The 26,337-nt window shown below is 49.5% G+C and overlaps 5 protein-coding genes across 11 annotated transcripts; 3 read left to right on the top strand and 2 right to left on the bottom strand.

The window, feature by feature from the left end:
- The first annotated feature begins 2,086 nt into the window (after positions 1 to 2,086).
- On the top strand, positions 2,087 to 6,681 carry LOC121587721 (neurogenic locus notch homolog protein 1). Of its 2 annotated transcripts, none has more exons than XM_041904791.1 (8): positions 2,087 to 2,316; positions 2,600 to 2,687; positions 3,663 to 3,889; positions 3,980 to 4,061; positions 5,256 to 5,347; positions 5,416 to 5,937; positions 6,027 to 6,117; positions 6,199 to 6,681. In XM_041904791.1, the coding sequence occupies exons 1-8, from the start codon at positions 2,314 to 2,316 to the stop codon at positions 6,336 to 6,338; spliced, it is 1,245 nt and encodes a 414-aa protein (XP_041760725.1). In that variant the 5' UTR covers positions 2,087 to 2,313; the 3' UTR covers positions 6,339 to 6,681. The 2 variants fall into 2 exon arrangements, with proteins under 2 accessions (XP_041760725.1, XP_041760724.1); XM_041904790.1 differs by having other exon boundaries at positions 2,600 to 2,936.
- Positions 6,682 to 9,333: 2,652 nt separating this feature from the next.
- Positions 9,334 to 11,390, bottom strand: LOC121587746 (ras-related protein Rab-35-like). The gene is made up of 4 exons (XM_041904832.1): positions 10,915 to 11,390; positions 9,947 to 10,121; positions 9,698 to 9,822; positions 9,334 to 9,622 (listed from the first exon to the last, which is right to left on the bottom strand). Exons 1-4 carry the CDS (start codon positions 10,964 to 10,966, stop codon positions 9,366 to 9,368), a joined length of 609 nt encoding a protein of 202 aa, XP_041760766.1. The 5' UTR covers positions 10,967 to 11,390; the 3' UTR covers positions 9,334 to 9,365.
- A 243-nt stretch (positions 11,391 to 11,633) lies between these two features.
- Positions 11,634 to 15,211, top strand: LOC121587707 (PHD finger protein 12). The gene is made up of 6 exons (XM_041904758.1): positions 11,634 to 11,840; positions 11,957 to 12,826; positions 12,937 to 13,585; positions 13,843 to 14,489; positions 14,554 to 14,864; positions 14,945 to 15,211. The coding sequence occupies exons 1-6, from the start codon at positions 11,772 to 11,774 to the stop codon at positions 15,147 to 15,149; spliced, it is 2,751 nt and encodes a 916-aa protein (XP_041760692.1). The 5' UTR covers positions 11,634 to 11,771; the 3' UTR covers positions 15,150 to 15,211.
- Positions 15,212 to 15,254: 43 nt separating this feature from the next.
- LOC121587728 (pyruvate dehydrogenase E1 component subunit alpha, mitochondrial-like) lies at positions 15,255 to 17,102 on the bottom strand. The gene is made up of 6 exons (XM_041904801.1): positions 16,966 to 17,102; positions 16,808 to 16,876; positions 16,070 to 16,634; positions 15,806 to 15,983; positions 15,597 to 15,741; positions 15,255 to 15,523 (listed from the first exon to the last, which is right to left on the bottom strand). Exons 1-6 carry the CDS (start codon positions 17,014 to 17,016, stop codon positions 15,338 to 15,340), a joined length of 1,194 nt encoding a protein of 397 aa, XP_041760735.1. The 5' UTR covers positions 17,017 to 17,102; the 3' UTR covers positions 15,255 to 15,337.
- A 1,404-nt stretch (positions 17,103 to 18,506) lies between these two features.
- LOC121587719 (TWiK family of potassium channels protein 7-like) lies at positions 18,507 to 24,843 on the top strand. Of its 6 annotated transcripts, none has more exons than XM_041904788.1 (7): positions 18,507 to 18,617; positions 20,762 to 21,356; positions 21,452 to 21,710; positions 21,785 to 21,981; positions 23,137 to 23,278; positions 23,370 to 24,100; positions 24,754 to 24,843. In XM_041904788.1, the coding sequence occupies exons 2-6, from the start codon at positions 21,047 to 21,049 to the stop codon at positions 24,037 to 24,039; spliced, it is 1,578 nt and encodes a 525-aa protein (XP_041760722.1). In that variant the 5' UTR covers positions 18,507 to 18,617; positions 20,762 to 21,046; the 3' UTR covers positions 24,040 to 24,100; positions 24,754 to 24,843. The 6 variants fall into 6 exon arrangements, with proteins under 6 accessions (XP_041760722.1, XP_041760718.1, XP_041760720.1 ...); XM_041904784.1 differs by having other exon boundaries at positions 20,429 to 21,356; XM_041904786.1 differs by lacking the exon at positions 18,507 to 18,617 and adding an exon at positions 18,627 to 18,713 and having other exon boundaries at positions 20,429 to 21,356.
- Positions 24,844 to 26,337: the final 1,494 nt, after the last annotated feature.

Below are 26,337 nucleotides of genomic sequence, written 5' to 3'. Positions count from 1 at the left end.
CTCCGAAATTGATAAAGCTGATTTCAAAGAGAGCAATAAATGAAATCAATCAAATAAGGGAAAATAATCTGACATTGAGTTGGACGCTCCTGTCAGAAAGAACGCCACCATTGCTTTAAGTGGTGTAATTCCAGTGCTCGTGTAAACTTACTCACAATGACCATCATTCGACGTAGACCTTCAATGTTCCCACAACCGTACACCCACTGCGAAATGCGGTTATTGCTCGATTTTAGATTATTCAGCGATATCGTACATCTTACTTAATTCAGACATTGCAAAAAAACACGCATTACTCACAAACGCACACCACTACTTTGTATTCCGGTGTTGTGTTGAAAAAAATATGCTTCCTTGATGTAGACTGGGTAGCTAATGTAGAAGACTAAACTAATTCAGACATGGCAAAACACGTCTCACAGCAAGATCTGTAAATGATTGCATGAATAACAACACCCTCATACTTTAATTGTGTCCTCAAACTCGTGTCCTACCTCACTATTCTAGGAACGGTATTGTGGAGGCCCCCAGCGCCTCGAAACAAATTTCGACAATTTAACATCTTTAAATTGTGCGCTTTGAATGTCATACCAATAGGATCGCCATTACCATTTTGTTTTGAGCGCTTTTATTTGCCACTCCATTTATTCTCCATCTTCTCCTCCCAACATCCGAACGCCAGCTGATGGTGACTTCGCCACGAACCGGGGGCGTGATGTTGGAAAAGATCCAAGCAACCGCCTCCTTTTTTGTTTCCAACCGTGATACACATTCCATTCCATCGTGTGTATGTATTAGTGATGGGAAAAAAGAAGTTTTCGTCGGAATCGATTCCGGCTAGCTCCGAAGTTTTCTGGGATCGATTTTGTTTAGTAGGTCCGGAATCAGTTTCCGGCATCGGGTCAGGCATTGGAATCTGTTCATGAATTGACATCGGCTCTGGAATAGGAATCGGCTTTGGATTCGGAATTGGCTCTGGAATCGGAATTGGCTCTGAAATCAGAATCGGCTTCGAAATTGGAGTCCGTTTCGGCATCTCCATAAGAATAGACGTTTGGATCCATAGCCACAAAGAATCAAAATTTCCTTGTAAACGATCCTTTCTCACGGAGATTCCCGGACTGATTTCGCTTCAAGAACTGATTCTCATTCCGGAGCTAATTCCAATTCCGGAGTCAAATCTGATTCCGTTACCGGAGCAAATTGCGATATCCAGATCGATTCGGATTCCTGAGCCGATTTGGATTCCGGACTCTATTCCGCATTCAACACAGGAATTGATCCCGGAGTCAACTCCGGAATCGACTCCGGAATTGACTCCGAACACGGAATCGGAACCGCATAGGTCCAATCCCGAGCTCCCATCACTAGTATGTATTATTTGCTCTATAGCGTTAGCTTTTGTTGTTTATTTGATATTCTTCCCTTGCCTCCACCATGTTGGGGACAAAACTTCCTAATGGACCCTATCTGCCCCTCCCGCCAAGTTCCGGAAGTGTCTCTACCAGGGGTTGTTTCCAAAACGCTGATCTTGGTTTTTCCGCAAATGGAACAGATCGAACCGCGAGTAGCCGACGAGTCGTCGTAATGCAGCTTAACCTCGACCAAGGTTGACACGGAACACGTTTGGCAAAATGCGCGAACCTACGTTAGAACGCAAAGGCGCACACGCGGACCGAGCCAACGACTCCCGGGTGTCTTCAAGCGAAGCGCCATCACCGGTTGGGTCCCATAACTGCGGGGATTGAAAATGAAACTCCCCTTCCTACCTGCACAAGCACACATGGTTTGTATTCTGGGGGAGGGATGCCAAGGGGAGGGGGGGGGGAGGTGGTGTGTAGCCCGGTCAACCTACCGGTGAGGTGGTAGTTGTATTGGTGTCGTTTAATTGTTTTTGGCTTTGGGTGTTTGGATTTGCAAGCGGTTTACGCCCGAGTGGGGGCCGAGGAGACGGATGCTGGGGACGGATCCTCCAAGATCGCTGCGACGGGCGCGAAACAAGCGATGACCATTAACCGTTGTTGTTGTTGTTGTAATACAGCGGGGGGCGGGGTGGGCGAGTTTTTATATATACCTCCACCGTCGGTGGTACTCGATCAGTTGGTTGACAATCGGTTTATCGAACCGATCGGATCCGAACAACGGGCTAGAGTCCGCGTCCGCGAAAGTGTGTTGTGCACCGAAACCCTTGACGTGGTGTTACGAATTGTGCAATTGTGTGTGCAAACACCTAGGAAAGGGGCAGCTCGGAGTTGGAAAAACAATCGCAGTTGTTGTCGATTATTGTGTAATTTGTGAAGAACGTTGACAAACATGGTACGTTACTGAGCGGGTGCGATAGTTGATTAAAAATGGCGCATGTTCACGTAGCACTTCAGTAATTGGGTGCACTAAGCCCCCCGTGTTTTCGAGAATAAACAATCCAATCCCACGCTTATGTGAGCGCTTGCTGTGTCCTTTGGCTCGAAATTCTGAAGCAATTCGGACACTGAAATTAGTGAACATTAGGGTGACACGTGTTGCGATATGTGAACTAAACAGCAACAGAATAAACACCATCATCTTAATGTGTCTGCTGTCTTTTCCGGTTTGATTGCAGCATCCGGTACAGCCGTTGGCGGGTCCTGCCCGGGTCCGGTGGCTGCTGGCGCTGCTGGTGTTCGGAAACGTTTGGCTCGCCGCCGTAGGTACGCAACGGACCGTTTATCGGGCGGGCGACGAAATCGTCACGATAACGCGCACGAAAGTCGATCCGTCTACGGCCACCTCTCCCGTCTACTCCTACTACACGTACACGGCTCCGAACCCTCAGCCCGAGGTCGTGTACTACACGAACGCGCAGGGTATCACGACCAGACAGTATCAGTCCACCTCCGGGACGGTGGTGTCAGCCGGAAATCGCCGCATTGCCTACGATGACGGAACTGCGACGGAAGGCATTGGAATAGTTTTATTTTTCCCCCCCACTCACTTTTTCACTTAATTTACATGCCCTAATCTTCACACCCTGTGCAACATATGCTTGCTTTTCAAATGCACTCTCAGATGATTGGATTAAAACTAATAGGACACAGCAGTTTGACACAATTCGAATCTAGGACGCGCCTCCCACAAACTGTTCCCGCCGCTAGTGTTACCTTTCTAGCGCAACCGTTACGCAACTGACACTATTGGCGCGCTCCTGCTCTGATCATACATCGCACCTATTGTCTCACTGACACAGCGAATCGTAGTACACCATGACAAAGTGACGCATACCAAACTCCCCTTGTCACTTTCACCGTGTCAGTCAAATTCAAATTCAACCGAAAGCTGAATAATAAGGCTCAACAGCTTTTAGCTCGATGTGGCCATATTTGTGTCTTTGATTTCTACCTATTTCTCCATCACTTTCTAATTTGATCGCTCTAGAAACAAACAATATACTACGGAGGAGGTAAACTAATCTGATTCACACTAATTTTGATCACTAAAATTAATACACTTGGAAGTGCAATTTCTGTAAAAGTAGTTGTCGTAGTAGTAGTATGTAGTAGTAGTAGTAGTTGCAGTAGTAATAGTACTCGAGCATACACCCATATTTCCATATTAACCTCGATTGCATAACCACACTGACACCCCACCCGTCTTTCTCTGCTTCCACCGCACGTGTCTCCTTATAGGGCAAGGATGTTCGCGCAATCCGTGCGGGGTAGGCGCCACGTGCCAGGAAACGGCCGGCGGCCGCCCGGTCTGTTCCTGCCCTGCCGGCTACAGTGGCAATCCGCTCGTCCAGTGTCGGCGGGCCGAGTGCCTCGACCATTCGGAATGCCGTGGTGACCAGGCCTGCCGTAACGGGAACTGCGTCAATCCGTGTGCGGGCGTGTGCGGCGTCAATGCCAACTGTGAGGTAAGCCAATTGGGGCCAATCGTTTGCATCGCAAATGGAGCAATGCACTCAGCTTACCGCGTTCTGCTCGATGATCTCTTTTTGCTGTAGGTGCGCAATCACGTGCCCGTGTGCAGCTGTCCCCGGGGCCGTACAGGAGATCCGTTCAGTAGCTGCCGTTTGCAGGACCCGGGTAAGTAAGCGAACCCGATGCACAAACAAACCCACACTCCAAACAGGGCCCTCCCCCCTCCCCCCCTCCGTTACCCGGAAGAGATGGTACCGATCCGATCGCAGACTAACTAGGGCCTGCGTGATGATCTACATTAGCGCGGCACGATCGCGTAGTAGCGCGGGGGGTTAGTGTTTTGTTCTCAGTTCCCACTGCCACACCTACGCGCTGCGGGGCGCGTGCGTCCATCCGGGTGGTTTCGCTGCCCCGGCGTGTGGCGTAAACTGGCTTACCTTGACTTTGAACCGACGTACCCAATGTTGGTGTGATTTCGATTATCGCGCGTACGTTGAGATGAATTCCACAGTACACAAACAAACAAACAGTTCTGCAGCTGGAGGCGGCAACGGCAACTCTTACTCAACACATCTTAGTGTAGGCTGCAACACGATGTAGCTATCCGGCTCACCGAGCAACGCGGTGTTTGTGGCGGTTCCGGCCTCCGACGTCTTGATCGTCTTGATGAAGATGAGGGGAACCGTGCTTGACCAGAGTAACTGTAGCGGCACAGACGACTCGATGTGTGATCCACCTTTTCAAAGTTCAAACATACAAACATTTGGCGTTTTTTTAGGGTTTTATTAGCTTCGCCTGTGTAGGTAGAAAGCACCTTCGTTCGGATGTTTGGAATCGCGCTTCTTTGCGCTTATTATTGCCACTTAAAAAAAAAAAATAATGGCATCTCATTCACGTGGGCGATACTCCCGGAACAATCAAACGATCGAAATGTACACAAGCCATCACAACGCAACACAATGGCATATTGTATTGAAAAATCTGAATAATTTGCTGGTCGCCAAAATCCTACGCATCTAAACGGTGAGGCCGATGTTTGATGTAAGAAACCGTTTGAATACACGGTGGAGGAAGCACTTTTTTTCTTAACAACCAATCGACATACTGGTCCGAAGGTTGTCGCACCCAAATATGGACCTCGTGGGGATATGGTAGCAGTGCCTATGTATGTGAATATGCGTGCTTTTAAATTATGTCTGTAATTATTGCTTTTCAACGAGCTGCGAGCAATTATGCCTTGTATGGAATGGTAGTTAAATTTTACTCAATGTAATTTTGCCTGCTGCCCGGCTTGGCCGGCTAGACTGTGCAAGGAGAGATGAACGAAGTAGGATTTTTAATTATTTCTCTATTTTGTAGAGGAGCTGTGCCGTCCGAGCCCTTGTGGATCCAACACTCAATGTAACGTAATCAATGGTGTACCGACATGTTCCTGTTTGCCGGGCTATATTGTAAGTAAATCCTTCGCACTACTAAAGCACCTAGTTAAATGCTTTAATTCCCCACGATCATCCAAAAGGGTTCTCCACTGTCCGGGTGCCGGCACGAGTGCGAATCGGACGGGGAGTGTAGCTCCAACCAGTACTGCAGCCAGTTCAAGTGCGCCAATGGGTGCAACCAGTGCGGCAAGGGTGCGACCTGTGCCCGGGTAACGAACCATCGGGCCGTTTGCGAATGCCCGAAGGGGTACATCGGCAGCCCGTTCACCGAGTGCCGGCCGGAGTGTTTCGGCGATCGCGACTGTCCCGCCGGTCGACCGGCCTGCATCTACGGCATCTGCAAAAACCCGTGCGAAGGGGCGTGCGGTGTCAATGCGGACTGCAATCTGCGCGGCCTGACGCCGGTGTGCAGCTGCCCGCGCGACATGACCGGCGATCCGTTCATCAGCTGCCGGCCGTTTACGAAGGAAGACCTGTGCAGCCCGAACCCGTGCGGCACGAATGCGGTCTGTACGCCCGGGTATGACCGCAGCAACCAGGAACGGCCCGTGTGCACCTGCCCGCCTGGTTACACTGGCAATGCACTGAGCAGCTGTGTGAGAGTAAGTTACTACTACTATCTGTAAACATTTGTGGTCGACGAGAAGGTGACGATTTTGACGGTTTTTTCCACCCCACTTTTTGCGTACAGGGCGAATGCCAAAATGATGCAGAATGTGCTGATCATAAGGCTTGCATCGCCTACCAGTGTGTCGATCCTTGCAGTGGGCAGTGCGGAGTTGGTACGTTTACCCGCTTGCGGAATGGATATGTGTTTGCCACACGGTTCTAAACCGTTGTTTTTTGTTTTCCCATTTTCCCAGGTGCTCAGTGCCAAGCGAAGCGCCATCTTGCCGTCTGTACCTGTCCGGCGGGCACACAGGGCGATGCGCTGGTATCGTGCCGTACCGCTCGCCACTACCCAGTGGCTCGTTATAACAAGAAACGAAATGCAGTTCCCTAAACCACTATCGTCCTCCTTCCTTTTGCATTGCACGGTAATTGAGTGTTTGTGTTTGTCGCTGCCACCCGGGCATGGTCCGGAACACCTCAAGCTAGTCGCTATAGCGAACGAATCGACAGAGACGTTCGAATGCTTCATCTTTAACTTATTGAACCATCATATCTTACCAGCTCCCCTCCTTCACCCTTCATAGACGATAACTTTTTGTGAATAGTTTTAACTGCCACCGACACGAGCGACCGAATGCCCCTCCCCAAAATGTGGGGCAACAACACGATGGGCGAACGATAATGGGTAACATAAACGTGCGTTTATTCATTTATTCATTCGACTACTACTACCAGAAAATCGACCACGGTTCTGTTTCTAATCCTGAAGTACAATACGTGAGTAAAAAAAAGAAGAAGAATAAATAATACACTGAAATCATTCAAAATATGACAAAATTAAAACGAAATAAAACATAATTTTCCACGAAAAAAGAATGTTCCTAATTTCAATACTCAATTTACAAATGTGTAAAATGTTACCGATCTGGCAGTGGCTGTAGTTGGAAGGAACCAGAAACACAATGCTTTCCCATGATGCACACATCCGATACGGAGCAAAGGGTAAATTCCCAATTATTCATCCCACAGATATGCGTGCCACGTTTGCGCTGCCTTTTGATCTTTATCGCGTTGTTAGCAGTAATGCGGTTCGCTCTGCGCAAAGGCGACGCTTGCGCATCAGCCCACGTGCTCCGTGAAATACCTGTGAACATCGTGCGCAAATCGTACATCGCTGGAGGGCAGTGTGGCATGTTCAATATTTTAACAGCAAAGTACTTTAAACCACATTTCTATGACTGGCTCACCACAGGTCAACGAATCCTACCGCCGGTGGGCACAGGTGTCCGAGCGTTTGAAGGTTCGTGTGGGGGTTTCGTGCCTCCCGTAGTTTGCATCAATTAGTCAATCTATTTCATTTTACGCACGCTCCACAAAACAATTGCCTTTGATGAAGGCACATAGTTCCGTGAGAAAACAATGTACCTGGGATGGATGATGCTGGGCTAGATTTAATATAGCTGTTGCATCCAGTGCCTCGTCATCAGTACACTGGTGTAACTCGCACAATCCACAGCGCGGTTTGGAAGGATCCGAAATAATAAGTTTGAAAAATCGGTTGTGCTAAGTGAAATATCATAGCTATGGTACGTTATATGTTTCGGTTAAAAACGCATAGAAAAGATTACAATTACGCTACGCCTAACAGTAATCTAGTTTTGGGAGAATAATCAGCTGGTGGTGATATGAGTTATGCAGTATGCAGTGAATAAGAAATAAAACTTTAAATAATCTCGTTAAAAAATCATAAAAGGTTCTAATGATTCTGATTGACTACTACTGATGAAAGATACAACAGTTTACGTTTCAATTGTTTGTGACGAATCGGTTCAACCCGTCCCCGACGCAAAGCAATCCAAATAAATATCTATAAACATTCATGTTTGTTTGTTTTGTTTCGTTTTTTTCTCCTATCGTTTCTGATCACAGTTTAAATTGGCAGTGTTTTGTATCGTTCTGGCGATTATTAGTCACAGCGATGGTGAGTAACACACCAAATGGTGTGAAGAAGAAATTCAACCCATTCTCATATTGCCAACCGTCCTTCGTTTCTCCCCAATGCTCACAGCTCAATGTCCCGATAATCCGTGCGGGATAGAGGCCTCGTGCCGGTTAAACTCCGCCGGGATTCCGGTATGCTCCTGTCCGTTCGGATACTTGGGCGATCCGTTCAAAGAATGCGTACGGCCAGAGTGCGTGAGCGATGGCGACTGCACCGAGTTCCAGGGCTGCCGCAAGGGAAAATGTGTCGACCCGTGTATTTACAGCTGCGGTACCAATGCGGCGTGCTCGGTAAGAATGAACGTTCTCGAGGCGGATTAACCGCGTGATTAATGTACGTATAGAATGGCAGCACAGTTGATTTCGCTTGTTTGTTTGTTTTGCCCATTTTGCCCGTTAGACCAAACATCACGTTCCGGTTTGCTACTGTCCCGAAGGTTTAACCGGCAGTCCATTCGAGCGATGTGATCCGTTGTAAAAGGCGCGCAGTTTCGGTTCGTGTTTGTAAAGTTATGTTTGTAAATGTATACCATTAAATGAAAATCGATACAGTTTTGTTTACCATTTCGTTTAGTTTCCACTTTTTTTATACAATGTTTTTCGATAAGCTTTGATTTTTCGTGTCTATCCGTTGTGACCGGTTCGGCGCTGGTTTGTGTGTGTGTGTGTTAAATATACGATTTAAATCAAGAAAATCATAATGAAGCATTTTACAATTATCATAATAATAATTATTATTATTACTGTTACACGCTTACGCTTAAAAGGGGGGGGGGGGGTTGCTGGAAAGAACGGTGAGAAGTGTTGTTGCTTCATGGGTTTCGGAATTCACGACATCATGTTTGTTGGTTTTGTTGGGTAGGATTCGTGGAGCTTGGGAGTCAGAGATGTTCGGCGAGTGACAAACAAATCGGCATCGGCAAACAAAAATAATCCACACATAACCGGTGTCAGGATTGTGGCCGCATTGTGGAATGGTGATCGGCGCTTTGGGTCGTCCTAGATTAGAGCTTCTTCTTCGAAGGCCAATGCGTTCATCAAGCACGCATCTACCGTACAGCTTGTCCAGTCTCTTCGTTCAATACTATCGAGGCCAATATCATACGCAATCGTGCCACCGATCATCGGTGGCCTTTCACCTTATTTGCGCACCGTAATAGTGTGTGCGATAAAATTTCGGAATTTGCTGTGCTAATTGTTCTCTACTCTTATGTACGCACTTGTACGATGCATGTTGCCGTTCGCCGTTCGCCCGACCAGTTGCAGTTATGTTTGAGGCAGTAGATGCAGTAAATATGTTACAGAAACACAAAACACCCATCCGTGGCTACAGCTGACACTCACGGAAGCATACCCCCACAGCACGGAACGTGCCAACATAAAGGCTACCCACTCACCCCTGCACCCTCCACGACCATTAGCAACACTTGTTCTTCTTTTTGTGCGTACCCTTTTTGAGCTGTACAGTATCGTTGTTCGTTTCCGACTGTTGCTGCTTTTGCGTCTGCTTCTTGTGCCTCAGGACCTGCTCGGTGATGGCGAGGAACATCTCCTCCACGTTTAGATTATCTTTGGCGGATGTTTCAAACAGCTTGATCTCCATCTGGTTGGCGAAACGCTCCGCATCCTCCGTGGTAACTACCTTGCGCGTTGGATCGTCATTTTTGTTGCCAACTGAAATGCAAAAAATCGAGTACAGTGGAGTGCGTGCGAAGCGCCATTTGGATTAGGGTTGACCCTTTTTCTTACCTAGTACTTTGTTTACTATATCGCAGTTCGATTCGATCTCCTGCAGCCAGCGCTTCACGTTACCGAACGATTCGCCATTGGTCACGTCATACACCACGATGACGCCGTGTGTTCCGCGATAGTAGCTGCAAACCATGCGTATGATAAGGGACAAGACAGGGGGAGGAAAAAAAATCTCATCATTCAACGCTCCATTTAGCACCGTTCTCTGCGTGACGCAGGTCAGCGATCGTGTACTGGTGATCTTACGTGTTGGTGATCGTCCTAAACCGTTCCTGCCCGGCCGTGTCCCAGATTTGCAGCTTCACCCGCTCACCATTGATCACCACTGTGCGTATCTTGAAGTCCACGCCGATGGTCGTAATGTAGCTTCCGGAGAATGTGTTGTCCGAGAAACGAATCAGCAGCGAGGACTTGCCGACGCCTAGAGCGATCAAAAAGGGCCATTGTTTGCGAAATTAATGATAAGTAGGCCGGTCCGGGTTAGTATCAATGGGATGAGCGAAATCGGATGCTGGGAAGGAATGTAAGGCAAACCGGTGCCGGGCAATGCATGTGTTCCCATGTACGGCCTCAACTCGACAAACTGTGCTGTGCTTATCCTAATGGGGCAGTTTTTTCACAACTTTTAATCAGTTGTGGGTAGCTTATCAATCGAGATGATGACCGAACGGCCAGTGTTAGATTTAGATTTTGCCACCGAGAGTGGACTATCAAATGAAAAAAAAAAACAAATTTGCAGAAGCATACAACCAGTAGCGGCAGCATAAAAATAAATATTACTCCCAACCACTGCTGATAAGGGAGCATTGCTGTAGCGGCCCCGTTTTACGATCGTACGCACAATACATGCACAGTTCGCGACTCGGTTAGTCACCACCCTGGACAGAAAGGCGGGCCACTTGGAACTTGGGGGTTCGAAATGTGTCTTCCTCGATCTAGAAGACACACAGCAGCGCAACCACGAATAATGAAGCTAAACCCTTGGCTCACGCACGTCCGGACGGTTGCTTTCTTTGTTTACGATGGTTGAAGAAGACAATGAACACTCGCCACTCGTTCGCAAGAAGACGCACAATCCGCCCGAGGGGGTGTTTAGCGGCAACACATCATCTGACAACATTCGCCCATCGATGCCTAGGCGCCCTCCCTCCTGCCCAGCACTCCCGCTTGCCGCAAACTCCTCACTACCCGACCCCACCAAGCCTCTCACTTACCGCTGTCGCCAATAATAAGCAATTTAAACAAATGATCATACTCCCGAGCCATTATCGGATCACTTGCTTCGTTGGGATTTGGCTACACACACGCACACACACACACTTGGGGCCAGACACTGCGCCTCCCTGAAATGCTGGGACACACTCGCTGCGCTCGTCGTTCCCTTCCCTTTCCTGTTGTGGCTCGCACAGCGCTAATCGGTGTTTTCTATCGATCAGCAACAACCCAACGCAGCGGAAAACATAGCATCCGGAAGGCGAGATACGCGGTCGGGTAGCGGGTAGCACAGGCTGCACCGAATTGCGGCGAAAACGAAAGGAAACACAAGAAAAACGGATTTTACGAGCAGGAAACACAAAACACGACAAGACAGAAATCACATCATAAGACGATTTTGTCACAATTATGATTCCTTTCCAACACACACGCACACACGCAAAGACCGAAACAGAGCGTTTTTTGTTGCGTTGTGTCAACTTTGGCTCTGACAGCCGAGGTCGTTAGAGAAGTTGGTCGAAGGTGGTTTTTGTTATTTAAAAAAAAAAGTGGAAATGTCGTTTTATCCTCATTTCTTGGTATGTTGGAGCATAACTTAGTTTATGAAAATGAAAATAATCTCCGAAAAGTCTGATTTGAAGTAGGTTCTCTTTGCTTTACCTTTTCGGGAAATTTCGAACCAAACAAACCAGTCAATGTGTCCACCCACTAGGCACCGCGTACATGCCGAGGTAAACAGACACATTGCAATCTGTCAGCGCTTCACAAACAAAGTGGTGTTGCTTGTGCTTGTGCGGAGAGTGGCTTTTATCTGAGCATCCTTCCAGTTGCTGGACCCGAAACCAATCGCACAAAAATGAACGCCAAAATAGGCAAGCAGCGTGCTCAACCGGACGACATGATGGCCACCGGTGGCCTAATGCCGGTAAGTGGTCGTGCCAAGTGCTCATTCATAATTTCCGCTGACCAGTGGGCTGCAGAACGAAACGGCACGGAACGGTGTGTTATAATGTGGCGCTTTTTCGCCGTCCCTACTTGCAGCTCATCCAGGCCCTCATTAAGCCACCGGAATCGATAGATTTGCTCGGACGCAACCAGCAAAAGCGGAACAACCATCCGTACTACAGGAAGCCGGGACGGGGACACAATAACGATACGTGCGATTCGTGCAAGGAGGGCGGCGCACTGCTCTGCTGCGACCGATGTCCATCCTCCTTCCACCTGGGGTGTCACGATCCACCACTCTCGGAGGAGGAAATACCGTACGGGCAGTGGGTCTGCCATACGTGCAAATGCAAATCGGCGATGAACGTTAGTGACGCGTGGGGCACGGGCGGAAAGCTACGGGTGCGCGATCGCAGCCTGTCCCACAAAAGCTTCACCTCGAGCAGCTCCGGCGGTAAGCATTCGCACGATGGTGACAATAACGATTCGCTAGCAGGCTGCAGCGAACCTACAACGCCCCCGTCGGAGGCGATTGCGATGAGTTCTGCTGCTTCGCTGGCCGCTGACCTGGAGCAGATCGAATCGCGCGCGGAGAAAAAGTGGGACGAGTGTAGTAAAACCACTAACTCGCCATTCGATCAACTCATAGAAGCGGCACGGATACTGAATCCGAAGCAATTTGAGCTACCTTTCGAAATGGAAATGTGCATCCCGTTTCCGGGGGCGGAAAAGGTAGATGGGATGGGTAAGCGGAACAAACCGAAAAAGATGCACGAACTCGATAGTCAGGGATTGGTGCCGCTGCCCGCAAGAACGTGCCACAGCTGTGGGCAGTCTTGCCGAAAGGCGCCACTGATCGCTTGCGATTACTGTGAGCTGGTGTTCCACCAGGACTGTCTTGATCCGCCACTTACGGCAATGCCCACGACGATGTGGATGTGCCCAAACCACGTGGAACAGTATGTGGTAAGTATCGCTGCTTCGTGTTGATTTAAATAGATAAAACGACAAGAGGTGACTTTGAAGTGAGAAGCAGATATTAATTTGCAAGCGTTAATCTGTTTCGCTCTCTGTAGGACTCCAAACTGGTCACCTCTGTTTCGCTAACCGAGCGCATACGGTTGTGGAATCGGTTCAGCAACGATATCGAACACGACACGGTTAAAACCGAATTCCTGCGCAAAGTGCACCGTAAAAATCCTCCATTTCGGTTGAAGCAAAAGTTTCGCCAGCGGACTAAAATCATTGTACCACCGTCGATCGAGTATCACTACCAGCATCGTGCACCGCTGCTACCGTCGCTTACGACGTTCCTGCGATCGCGTCAGGTGAACCCTTCCATGCATTTTCAGGATGCACAGCCCGTTCGGTATGATGACGAGACGCTGCTACAGATAGTGGAACGCGAGCTGCAAGCGATCGAGGAAGCGGACGAACGGATGGGCTTTGAAAAACAGAACACGGACGAAGATGGAAGTGGTGATGAATGTGGAGAGGAAACTGAGCAGAAAACGGACGACGGAAAAGCTGGCGAACACGATGTCGGATGTAATGGCGGGAGCGAGGATGTTAAAATGGAAATTGATTCGGTCGTTGAGAATGGTAGCAGCAATGTTGATGGTGGTACAGTCGGTGCCGCTAATAGTTCTGTGGCGCCAAGCTCAAGCTCGAACGCAACAAATAATACGATAAACATTACTGAATCATGTTATCAAAATGAACATGGTAAGGCGAAACCGAATTATTATTCAGTATTATTTTGTTATGGTTAGCATTATTCACATTATATTACATGCTGTATTCTTGTTAGACTTATTCTGTAGGATTTTTTAAAATAATTTATTTATTAATTAGATTTACTTTGTCTTTTGTGTTCTTTATTTTAATCGTAGAGTTATTGTTTCTTGGTTTGCATTCGCGTGGTTTTGTTAAAACATAATAATATAAGCAAATAATTATATTCCCATCACTTTCACTTACAGCAATGCGAGAGCTGGATAATCTGGGGCCGGCGTTGATTAAACTACTGGCAGTGCAGCGCATGCAACAACTCATAGCGGAGCATCCCGATCTGCTGGTTAGTTCCACATCCAACGGTACCACACATGAGGAAGCAATCGCACAGCTGTGCCAGAATGAGGACGATCTCAAGAAGATGCCACTCCCCAGCGAGCTGCTGACGAAGGAAGATATCGAGCGAATAGCGCGCGAGTTTACGGCGGCCAACGGTAGTGCGCTGAACGCAAAGCTGCAGTCGGAATTGAGAAAGCAAAAGCAAAGACCCAATAGTGGGTCAAACAATGGCAACTCTGTTAAGCCTCTGGCCTTGCAAGATGTGTCGGATGCAACCGTAACTACCTCCTCGAAGAAGGACGCCCTGACCGAGCTGACGACCCGCATAGTGAACCAGGCGCAACACCAGCAAATACGGGTGCGGGCCGCACTGACTTGGATCAATCTGGACCAGGAGGGATACTTTTGCTTCGAAAAAGTGGACGCATCCGATGCGATCTGCATGTCGTACCGCTCCTTTACGATCGGTTCCGGACCGGGGAATGATGTAACGCTCGCCAAGTATGGTGACTGTTGCTGCACATCCAGCCGCCATGCAATCATCTTCTACGATGAGGTATAATGGTGCAGCCGAGCTCTGACCTTCTTGTTAGTAAGTTGCGTTATTTGTTTCCCTTCAGGTTACGCAAATGTTTGAGCTCATCAACTACTCCGAGTTCGGGACGGAGGTGAATGGGCATCTGTACGCTTGCGATTTCAGCGATCACTCGGGAACGGAGTACGATCCGGCGTACAGTCAATATGGAAACGCGGCGGATGCCGTGTCGGACGGCAAGAAAGCAGCAATCAACGCGGGACAGGAGCACAGTGCAGCGGCCAGTGCAAAATGTGATCCGCGGAATCAGCTTAAACAGGATGTGCAGAGCATACTCGAAAAATCTCGCAAAACAAGGGAACAGAGGAAAGCGGAAGAGGCTTACGCCTCTGCTTGGTAAGTCAAGGGTTGCTCCAATCGGTGACGATTGTTTCTAACAAGCATTCTTGTCTGTTTATTCAATTCCCATTCGATAGTATGGCCGATCGATCCCTGCCACTGTGCAAGTGCTCACCGGAACGACGAATCCCAACACGTGCGTGCGGCTGGGAGGGCAGTGCCATCCTGTACCACGGTGCACTGATTCGCTTCGGTTGCCACGCGTTCGTCTTTACCATCGTCGACTTCGACGAGGGACAGGATGAGTTTGAAGATTCGTACCGGGATAGCGACAGCGACTAACTCTGCGCTGCTCAATACCTACCTATTTCGATCTGTTGAATAAAATTGAACTAAATACTCTACACAGTTCGGTGCCAGTGCAGTGCTTGAGGCGTAGCCCGAAAGTAAAAGTGTAAGACTAATCTGTATTTGGTTGGTTTTCCACGTCAAAGGTCACTTGATGAATGGTGTAAGGCGCTGCTGCCCCATTACAGGTTAACGGCACGGTTCAGTGTGCCGTGCTTAAGCCACGACCCGGGATTACAACCGCGGATTGGTCCCTCCTGGTTTTGGCTGTACACGTCGGTTGAAAGTTCCGGCAGGCCAATTTCGGCATCTGCCTTAGCTTGCTTGGTCGCCTCGTCTACCTCCTTCTTAATCTGATTGTCCATGGCCTGTGAAGCAAAGGGAAAGTAGAGTGAGAAAGGAAGTACGCCACTACAACTGGGCGCGGTCGTGCTAAAGTACCTTTAACTCATCTGCGGTCACTAAACCGGCGGCGAGAATTTTGTCCTTAAACGAAGAGATGGGATCACGCGTCTGGCGCACCTCTTGTACCTCCTCGCGCGTACGATAGCTCGTGCCCGGATCGGACATGGAGTGGCCGGAATAGCTGCAGCGACAAACAGTATTAGTATCGATTGCTGTGTAGGTTACGTTTCCCTTCCACCGCTTACCGGTAAGTATACACCTCCATCACAACCGGACCCACGTTCAGCACATGGTTGATGGCAAACTCGGTGGCCAGCCGGACCGCAACCACATCCATACCGTCCACCCAGATGCCCGGCAGCACGTCGCCGCGTTGATAGTAGTTCACGTTGCAAGAACCACGCTCGGCACTCGTTCCCATACCTGCGCGTGTTTAGAATAACGGCAAATCAGATCAGTTACGGATGTCACGGCCCATCACTGCCTGAAAACACAAACGAGCTTCTCACCGTAGCCATTGTTTTCGCACACAAAGATGCACGGCAGCTTCCACAGATGGGCCATGTTGTACGCCTCGAAGATCTGGCCCTGGTTGGCCGCACCGTCACCGTACAGCGCCAGACAGACGCCCTGGTTGCCCTTGTACTTGCAGGCCAGCGCAACACCGGCACCGAGCGGGACCTGTGCCCCCACGATCCCGTTGCCGCCGTAAAAGTTCGGCGCGTACATGTGCATCGAACCGCCCTTGCCCCGCGCGCAGCCACCCTGCTTGCCGGCCAGCTCGCACAGCACGCCCTGCGGCGAGACGCCCATCAGGTACGTCCAGCCGTGCACCCGGTAGGCGGAGATGATGTTGTCCTGGGGGCGCATCGCACCCTTCATGCCGACGGCGCACGCCTCCTGCCCCGAGTACAGATGGCAGAACCCGCGCACCAGCTTCTCCTTGTACAGGTTGCCGGCCGACGTTTCCAGCCGCCGGATCGTTTGCATCTGCCGATAGTACTTGACCGCTTCATCTTTCGTCACCTTGCCGGTGGTCGGGGGCCCTTCCTTCAGGTTGTGCAGTTTGAAGGGCTGCAAAGAGGAGGAGCGTTAATCAGCAAACTTAGCGTACTTAGCGGGTGGTGAAAAAAGTACGATGCGGAATGTGTTCGATAATGATGAGACACGGTTGGTGCAAATAAAAAAAAAACCGCGCTCAAGGTCAACAAATTCCCGACTCCGCACGGCGCGGATACCGCTCTTACCTTTGTCTCGAACGTTGCCTCGGTTGCATAATTTTTCACCGACACTAGCGTGCTAGGAACCACCGCCGTCTGGAAGAAAGCACAGTGCAGGAGCGTTGAATCAATTGCACAATTCGATTGAGAAAGCTGGTTCGCTTTGGCTTTTTTATTTATTTTACCTGTTGCCGCAGGATCCTCGGTACTAGCGATCCCATTCCTGTTTTGATCATTCTGAGGCAGATAAAAATGTGTGTAAAGTGATCGGATCAGTGCAACCGTTGCAACACTACTGTTCGGCTCGTCGTTGTCGCGGTAACGACGGCCGAGCGTTGGTCTAGCAATCCACAAACCCGCACGCTCACATTCTTACGATGCACACACACACACACGCGCGTACGAATGATGATGTGCGGTTAGTTTAGGGTTTGCAAAAATAGTGTATTCGCGGATGCATCGGGCGGTGGTGCGGTCGCGCGTGCATCAGTGCAATGAATGCAACGATGGTGTTGGTGGCCTGTGTGTGTGTTTGCGACGGTGTTGGTGGCAATAGAATAAACCAGCACACCGCACGTTTACGGTACGCTGTGTTTGTGGTGAAGCGCTCATACAGCTCACCAATCTGGTTGCAGCACGCGAGTGGTGTGTATAGATTTGCCTCTTTTTTATGCAGACGTTACTTTGTACCGCAAGATATAGGCGCTGATAACGGCGATTGGCTGTCAAGTGCTAATCAAGTGATTGATTTATTTACAAACTCTCTTTAGCTGCTTGTTGTTTCTGTTTGTGTTGTGCTTATTAAGATTAAAAAAAAATAACGAAGTTAAAAAGATAAGTTAAAAAAACGAAATAAAAATGATTGAAATGTATTTATTTCTTTTACTTTTCTATATATTGGTAGAACCTAAAAATAATTGAAGATTATTATTATTTTTTGTTTTTTTTTTATTCAACTTTGGAATATTTTAAAGGAATTGTTTGTTATATATTTATACATTTCTAAAAACGTTTGTATAATTGTCGTTTTTTGGAGAGGTTGCATATTTCATAACCTTTTATTGAACTAAAGAAACAGTCCGAAAGTAGATGGAGAAGCCTGGTATTTCACACACAATCACGTGTTGAGCCTACGTAACTGTAATTGTGCTAGGGAACAGTGATGATAAGCTTTGTTTTTTTCTCCCTCTTATTTTCTTACACTTTCACTGGTGCAAATTAAATAAAGAAAAAAAGTTGCCAGCAATAAACCAAAAACAGACAGAGGAATTTGAAAATGAAAATGTGCAATTTTAAACCTACATTCGTGTGCGTTTAGGTTCATACTTCCTGTCCAGCCGGGGGAGTGTTTTGCCGCAGTAGAACGGAAGTTGTTTTGGAGCTGTACCGACACCAACTCCTTGCGACAGTAATAAAAATGCAATCGAGAAGAATTCACATTAAATCCAAAACACAAACCATAAAGCAGCCGAAGCACAACACCCGTAAAGGATTAGCGGTACGCTCGGGAGAGCAAATTCCTTGATAAATACAACATCCAAGCAAACGACGGTGTATCAGTCGCGCTTGGTTTGCCTTCCTTTTTCTTCCGGTCAAGTGTGGTGGAAGTTTGGTCTCTCTTACTCTCTCTCTCTCTCTTTCTCTCTCTCTCTCTCTCTCTCTCTCTCTATCTTTCTTTTCGGGACGCTCCGTTTCTTCACGCATTGTATTGTAACCTTGTGGAGCAGGCGCACTATCCCCACAGGGTGGTCCGGCACCGTGCCGTGAACGTTGCCGAACGGTAGTCGGCAGGGTAGAGCCCGTCAGTGGTGTCACAGATTCCAGCACAGCATCTTCGGTACGGGCGGGCGGGATTTGTAAATTGAAGGGCAGAAGAACAAAAAAAAAAAGGCCAAAATCCTCCTGGGTCAGAGAGTGCTTGGCCAAACAAACGGTACGGCACGGTGAGGGTCTCGGTGAAGTGACACACGGATATACCACCATCCAGTACGGTGATGAGTAAAGAGGCCACCTCCTCGACGCGAGAGCCACCTGTCATGGTGTCGGGCGTTGCGGTGTAGGGTGGCGTTCTTTTTTCTTTCTTTAGGTTGGTGTTCGCCCCTTCGCTCGAGAGCTTGTTTTGTCCTGCTGGCCCTGGAACCTGGTCTGGCAGAAAGCGAACCACCAATTTGTGCTTTGTTATTGCCCAAGAGCTGTGTTTCAGCTCGGCAAGTGTGAGGCGCGTCGTCCCGTGAGTGGAGAGCGATGTTCGTGGCTGTGTGACGGTGTGTGTGTGTGTGTGTGTGTGCGTGTGTCTGTAACAGTGGTTGAAGTGGAATGCTAAGGACGAAGGAAAATAAATAAATCTTCTCGTCAGTAAGTCGAGACGAAGTGGTCCGAGCACACGGGCGTGAGACGGTGAGATTCGGGGGGGTTGGCGGGGGGTTTATGGTTTATTAAGAAATTTACCCTGTCCTAATGATAGGCATCCCGTGCTCCGTGTGCCCGTCCTCGAAATGCTGATTGGCATTTATTAAGAACGTCCTGTGTTTGTGTGTGTGGCATAGCACTGGGCAGGTGGTGTGAAAGTGTGTGCAATGGGAGTGGAAAAATAACCCCGCAGGAACACTGCAGGGTCCCCCCCCTCCGTTTCTGCCGTGGCAAACAGGTACTTTACAGGTTGGGAAAACCTGCAGGGGGGTTGGGCGTCACGCGGTCGGTTGTTTCGCCACACAAGGAAGCAGTGGAAGCACGAAGGTGACACTTGCCCTACGGAAAAATTGTACGCGAATTGAAAGAGGGTCGCAGCGAATGTGTGTGTATGTGTGGGGGGGGGGGTCTAGCTCTAGCAATTCGCGTTGTTATAGTGTAGTGGGGGATTTGGTTATTGTACTCATATCGACCTGCTTAATATGGAGCCATTCGAAAGCAGGCCGCCTACTTGTACTCGATACAGTTCAGTTCGGCAGTCCGACCAAGGGGTGGTGGTTGGTGAAGTAATTTAGCCTACCCTTTAGCGATAGCAACCGTGGGCAAGAGGGGACCGTGGTGCATGTGATGCGCTTTGATTTGTTAATCCTTGTTATAAAAAAATGGGATGATGACAGCACTGGCGTTCCAAAGCTCCCCAAAGTTGGAGTGGGTGACAGATTGACACGGCATTGAAACAGGAGCGAATATCCTCGGACACACCACATCGCCTCGTAGCTGGAATGTGTATTCATCGCTGGTGTGTGTATGTGTGTAAGGGTGTATTTCAGCGATTTTCATTGCATCCTAGTGGCAGGAAAACGGGACAGTAAGGGGAGCAATAACGAGCAGGGTAACAAGAATTATCCAAAAAAGAAAAAGGAAATGGAGCGACGGGAAGGGGAGAGCAGATGTGTCGGACACATACTCACACACACACACACACACACTAATCTGGCGCATCGACCACACACGACCAAGCGAAGGAAAACAGTTCCAAATCTCTCTCCTTTCCCGTGATGTGCCCTCCATCATCTGTCTACTCCATCCACCGATTTGCGATGTGATTAATTTTGTGTTCTGACGGGGGACCGTTTTTTCGCTCTCCCTCTCGTTCGCTCTCTCGTTTTTGCCTTCCCCACCTCTTTTTCACTCTTGCTGTCTAACACACTTTTTCCTCTTTTCACTTACCGCTTCCAGGAAGAAGAAGGAAAAAAACACGGTGCAAACTTGAATTATGTTTGTGTGCTTCGGTGCGGGGCGCTGATGGTGCGCGGGTGGAAAAATAATAATTTGATAACAGCGAGCAGCAGCGGTAGGGCTGATGTTGATTTTCGGTCCGGTTGGTGCAGGAAGGGAGTGAAAAGGGGGAAGAAAGTTTTGCACGCGAATGAAACAATCATCAAGTTAGGCTACATAGAGCGACGAGTACGTGTGTGTGTGTGTGTGTGTGTGTGTGTGAGTGTGTACGTGAAAGTGGAAAGAAGCGCGTTTGGTGCTGCCAAGGATTTGATTAAAGTTGACATTTCACAGCAACCCATCGCCCTGCACTAAACACAAATGCTTACATCCGCGGTGAGCTGGTCCATCGTTTATTAGTGTGCGTTTTGCTGCTTTTCGGACTATTCATCAGGGAACAGCAAGGAAGTGACCAACCTAAAGTGCAATGGCAAGCAGATAGTTTGGTTAACCAGGGTTTGTGTGTGTTGTGTAAAAGGGGATTAGAACCGATAACCGCAGAGCGCTGTCGCTCAATCTAGTGTGCCATATCCATTCTCCTACCCTGCCTCCGTAGTGCCAGCCCGGGATGCTTTAACGATGAGCATAGCCGCGATGCACGAAAAGGACGGTCACGATCACTACCGTTACGACACGTACGCGCCGCTGATGAAGTCCGCCACGCTGAAGGGCGTCAAGGCGGTCCACTGTACCAGCGAGACGGCCACCGTGCTCAAGGGCGGAACGCACACGACGATGACCAAGCACAGCACCACGATCCACAGCAAGGACGGGACGGCGAAGGCGCGCTGCTGCACCTGCTGTGCCGGCCGGGGCAGCTCCACCTTCTGGGCCGCCCTGCTGACCAACATCGGCGTCTGCACGTTGCTGCTCGCGTACACCTTGCTGGGTAAGGGCGACGCCGAGGGGGGGGGGGGACAACGATGACGCGTTGGAAATAAAAAGAGGCTCACGGACGGCTCACGCCGGTTTTGGTTGTTGTAGGTTCGTTCATCTTCCTGGCCATCGAAGGAGGCGCCTCACAGATGCAGCAGCGCACGCTCGCATCGACCAACCGGCACCAGAAGCAGCTGCCAGTGAACAACAATAACAACAACAATCATCATGGACGGCACGATACGGCCAACCTGACCTTTCCGCAGCTGATACTGCTGGAAGCGGTCGAGGCGCGCCAGAAGACGGTGGAAAACATCTGGGACATTACCGTGTCGCTGAACATTCTGTATCGGGAAAACTGGACACGGTAAGGAGCCGGGATGGAAAGGCGGGTTCAGGACACCGGCTGACACACACAGTTCGCTCGTCTCTTCGGCACAGGTTGGCATCGATGGAGATAGCACGGTTCCAGGAGCAGTTTGTCAACCGGCTGCTGGAGGAGATGACACAGATCAACAACATGCAGCACGCGGGCGCTCCCGGCACCGCTGGCCATGAGCTGGCGGGCCACGGGCCGGACAACAACTGGACCTTTGCCCGTGCCTTCCTGTACTCGCTTACCATTTTGACGACGATCGGTAAGTCTGGGGGACGGTAGTGGTAGAGGGAGAAGACGGGGTAAAAACCCTCAATACGGTGCGGTGTAGCTCGGTGAGACCCGAGGTGTCAACGTTTGTCATCGTCGGTAAAACAATTTACTTAACCATTTTTGAGCGCATAACAGAGAGCGGCCATATAATAGAACGGGCTGCGGGAAGAAGATGAGGAAGAAGAAGAGAAAAAAGGGGAAAGTCGTTAAAACTTTCGCACGAACGCTTGCCGGCGGCGGTAAGTGTTTTCTGCGATTTCCGCGTGTGTGTGTGTGTGTGTGTGGGTGCGCGAAAAGGTTACAACTACCGGTGTAGTCGTTCTTCCCGCTGCTACTGCCTCTCTACTACCCTCCCTTCCGTGGCGATTAATGGCCATTTACGGCACATTGAGTAAAGTGATAAAAGCAATTAGCGAAGAACCGAAGGTACCGCTCGATTGAAAAAGCGGGCTGGGGCTGGCGGACGGCATCCGTGATTCCTTCTCCGCTGTGCGCCTTTTACCTTAGCACCATCAAGCACGAGGTCAGACGTGTTCGTTCCATCCTTCCCGCTCTACGTCGCCTTTCTCTGCAGTACTTTCACGCAATGGACGCGAACATGGACTAAACACGGGATGGGCCCAACGCTAGTGCCAGATTTAATGTCGGTCCGGACGGTCTGCACCGAAACGGCTTAAAGCCAGGGAGCCAGGCTCCACCGAAATGGCCGGGCGCTGCAATCCATTGATCCCTTACGTTTTTAGCTTTACGATTCCATTTCGCCAAAATATTGTACTGGCGCTGCATTTATGAGCCCGCTCCCCTGCCCACTGACACCCTTTTGATACCTTGGTCGAGGGATGGGAAGGTTGAGCATTGAGTCTTCGAACTCGAAGCACGGCCCGCCGCCACGTGTCTTTACGCTTGGTCACGTTTTTTTGGCGGAGAGTATCTTTGCCCATCAACGTGTGCGCGAAACGGTGGCTGCCGTTTTCCATTAGGCGCGAGTATCTGATTGTAGGATGATGTATTTCAAAAGTCCCGGTCCTTCGGAAGACTAATGGTTTATGACTGGTGCATGATGATTCCCCTCTTTTCTTGTATTCCTTTTTTGCCCACTCTTTCACTCACTCTCTCACTCTCTCTCTTACCCTCTGTGTTACAGGGTATGGAAGCGTGGCACCACGGACCGTGCTCGGACGGATGATAACACTCGCGTACGCCGTGCTGGGGATACCGCTGACCCTGGTGTACCTTTCCAGCACTGGCGGGATGCTGGCGAAAGTTGCCCGTGGAGTGTTTTCCAGGTGAGTTCGTTTGCCCGGTGGTGGCATGCGGTGGGGGCAGTGTTAATGATATCTATATTGGGGTAACGCTTCACCCTTTCGCCCTTTGCAGAGTTCTTTGCTGCTGTCTGTGCTCCAACTGTGGCTACTGCTGCTACGACGAGAAGCGCATGGAGGAGAAGGAAAAGCGCATGAAGCGGAAGCGCCAGCAGATGGAGCTGCAGCAACAGCAGCAGCAGCATCTCGCCCTGTCCGGCCAGGAACCGTACTACGTGCGGTCGGGCTCGCTGCAGAACAGTGTCAGCTCGCCCGAGAAGCAGCTGACCATGCTGGGAACGGCGGCGGCGGCGGCGGCAGTGACGTCCGCTACCACCCCGGACCACGACTCGACCGCTGGCAGCAGCGACAGTGAGTCGCGCGCCTCGATGCACGGGCTCAGCATACTGGCCCCGATACTGCTGTGCGTGGCCATGATGTCCATCTACATTGTGGTCGGTGCGCTCACGCTGTTCCGGCTGGAATCGTTACCGCTGTCCGACGGGGTGTACTTTTGCTTTATGGCCCTGTCGACGATCGGGTTCGGGACGCTGGCCCCCGGCACACGCCGAGAGTCGACCGCGACCACCTGGTTCTGCTCGGGCTACATCATGGCCGGGATGGCACTGACGGCAATGTGCTTTAACGTGCTGCACGACGAGATACTGCACCGGTTGCGGCACATGGTCGAGATGCAGAAGGAGATCAAGAGCCACAACGAGCATCGCCGGTTTCTCGCCTCCTGACGGTACGAGAAGAACACGAACCTGTACCAGCGGAATCCCACCGAGGAAACCTTGATCACCGGTAAGTTTGTGGGGGGGGGGGGGTGGGTTAGTGTTTAACCGCTCATTTCAATATGCAATATATATTAGCACACTTTAAAGTGAAGAGTGACTGCAAAAAGCAAAGACGCGGCGTTGTTTCCAGCCTAGTTCACGCACCTTAAATGTGCCGCCACCCGTGCTGGGGCCAGCGTGCAGACAGATAGATCAAATGCTATGGAAGGGGTGTGTGAAACATCCGTAATTGAATTACAATCGATACTACTGCTTTGCTGCGCATCTTTCCCGGGCGGACTGGTTGCCCACCTACCCGTTCGAAGCTACGGTTAGCAAACCCCGCAAGGAAAGGGAGTAAAAGTGAAAATGGGTTCTAATTCGATCAAGCACCAATCAAGAACCGGTTAGAAAAGGGGTGACGATAGTGTAGTGTCTCCAGATTCGCTTCCCCTGTTGCGGTGTGCAGCTTGATTGTGTGAGACGGTTGTTGAAATTGGTAATTCAATTATCTGCTTATCTTTGCACTGGGTTTGTCGACGATGGGAGTCGATTGCCGTTTGCAGGTTGATAGAAACACACATTGGCATGCAGCAAACCGACACGATATCTTTGTTTGATACATCTCTTTGGTTCTAATCATATTTAATCGCTCGCTCGCTTTCCCCTTTCCCAATCCAGGAACACCGACGTCCGTCATCTTCGCCCAAGAGCCAGACTTGGGCCAGTTGCATCTGCAGCACGATTGTCACTCGGTGCATCATACGGTCGGGCACGAGCTTATACCGATCGTTACGATGGCCCCGAACGGGCCCGGTCCGGGCCTGTCGTCGGAGCTGCTGGACCGTGCCACATCCCTCTCGGACGTTGGGCCCGTTGGTGTTGGGCAGCCGATGATGATGCCGGCGCCGGGTGAACAATCGGTACCGCACGGGCTGGGCATGGCGAGCAGTGGGATCGGTTCGATGATGACGTCGAACTTGAATACGGGCGTGTACACGCTGCCAGAAGAATCCGAACACGAGTCGGAAGAGTGCCCAGCCATGTAAAGCCGAGGAGAGCTTGCGGACAGCGTCAACCTGACCCGTCAACTTTGCCGAGATGTTGGGTGTTGGGGCTGTCTGTCGGAACACGATACAGGTGGCACTCTTACAAAGATCAATCAATCGTTGAATCATTTCCGTACTCAACCGTGCTGTTGATGTAGATCAATTACGACAAAAACGGAAACGTTACACGTTAAATCTTAGGTTAAAAGGAAATCACACACATACTTAGATTTAGATATTTCGAATGCGTTTGAAAAATGGATGGACCGATGGAAGATTTGTTGCAACAGCTAGACACACATCAATTCCACACCCCGGTTGTTGAGGCTGCCAGGACATCATACTAAGTGCAATGTACATATACGTGTAACACACCTTACGCACCTAACATTAGCAGGCATCTCGAGCGACATAAACAGTAATGAAACAATCGCTACCATTTACCGCACAGTGGATGTAAATAGTGAAGGATTTGAACGCTGCTAAATACCATTTCATATCACGCAGTACATTTTTCTTACAGGCCGATATATTTCCAGCCAGCCATACACAACAATCTGCTCGTCAATTTGTTCAACTATGCAGTGCATCGCAAAATTCAATAGGTTTTGCTTTCATTTCCAACGAAAAATACACGCTACACTTACAAAATCCAACCAACCATAGAATGAATAGTGCCATGCGGAATGGGTGCATGTGTTTGTTAAACTTTTGTATAATTATTACCTTGGTTGGATAACGAAAAGGACATCTCGTAAAGCTAGCTAATACGGGCCGGAAATGGCCGACGTACATAAATATATCACCTAAACTATTTAGATAAAAACGAAAAAGGAAATAGAATAGAGATAAATGTTCACCTTCAAGCACATGCAACGGCTTGATTGGCTGAAGGCAACTGTGCCATAGATAAATGAGAAGCAATTATTCACTAGCTACGCAACGGTACGCGTGAAAAGATTATTCTATACGTTACCAGTCAATCATTTTAAGGTAGAGACAGTCTAAGCAGAAATGTATTTTTATCGATTTTCATATATGGTTACGATATATATGGTTCTGTTGGGGGGAATTTGTTTCCTTATTAAACCTTTCGATAGAGCAATGTAGGAAAAGAGAACAAATATCGAGAGTGGCACGAACACAAAAATCGCAAAATTGTTTCTATACATTCGGTATCCGAATGATGCATGTCAAACAAAAAAGGGGTTCCGTT

This window comes from Anopheles merus, chromosome 2R (assembly GCF_017562075.2).
Source record: "Anopheles merus strain MAF chromosome 2R, AmerM5.1, whole genome shotgun sequence".
Taxonomy (NCBI): Eukaryota; Metazoa; Arthropoda; class Insecta; order Diptera; family Culicidae; genus Anopheles; species Anopheles merus.
The sequence above is the reverse complement of the archived record's forward strand: the minus strand, read 5'-3'. Positions and strand labels throughout refer to the sequence as shown.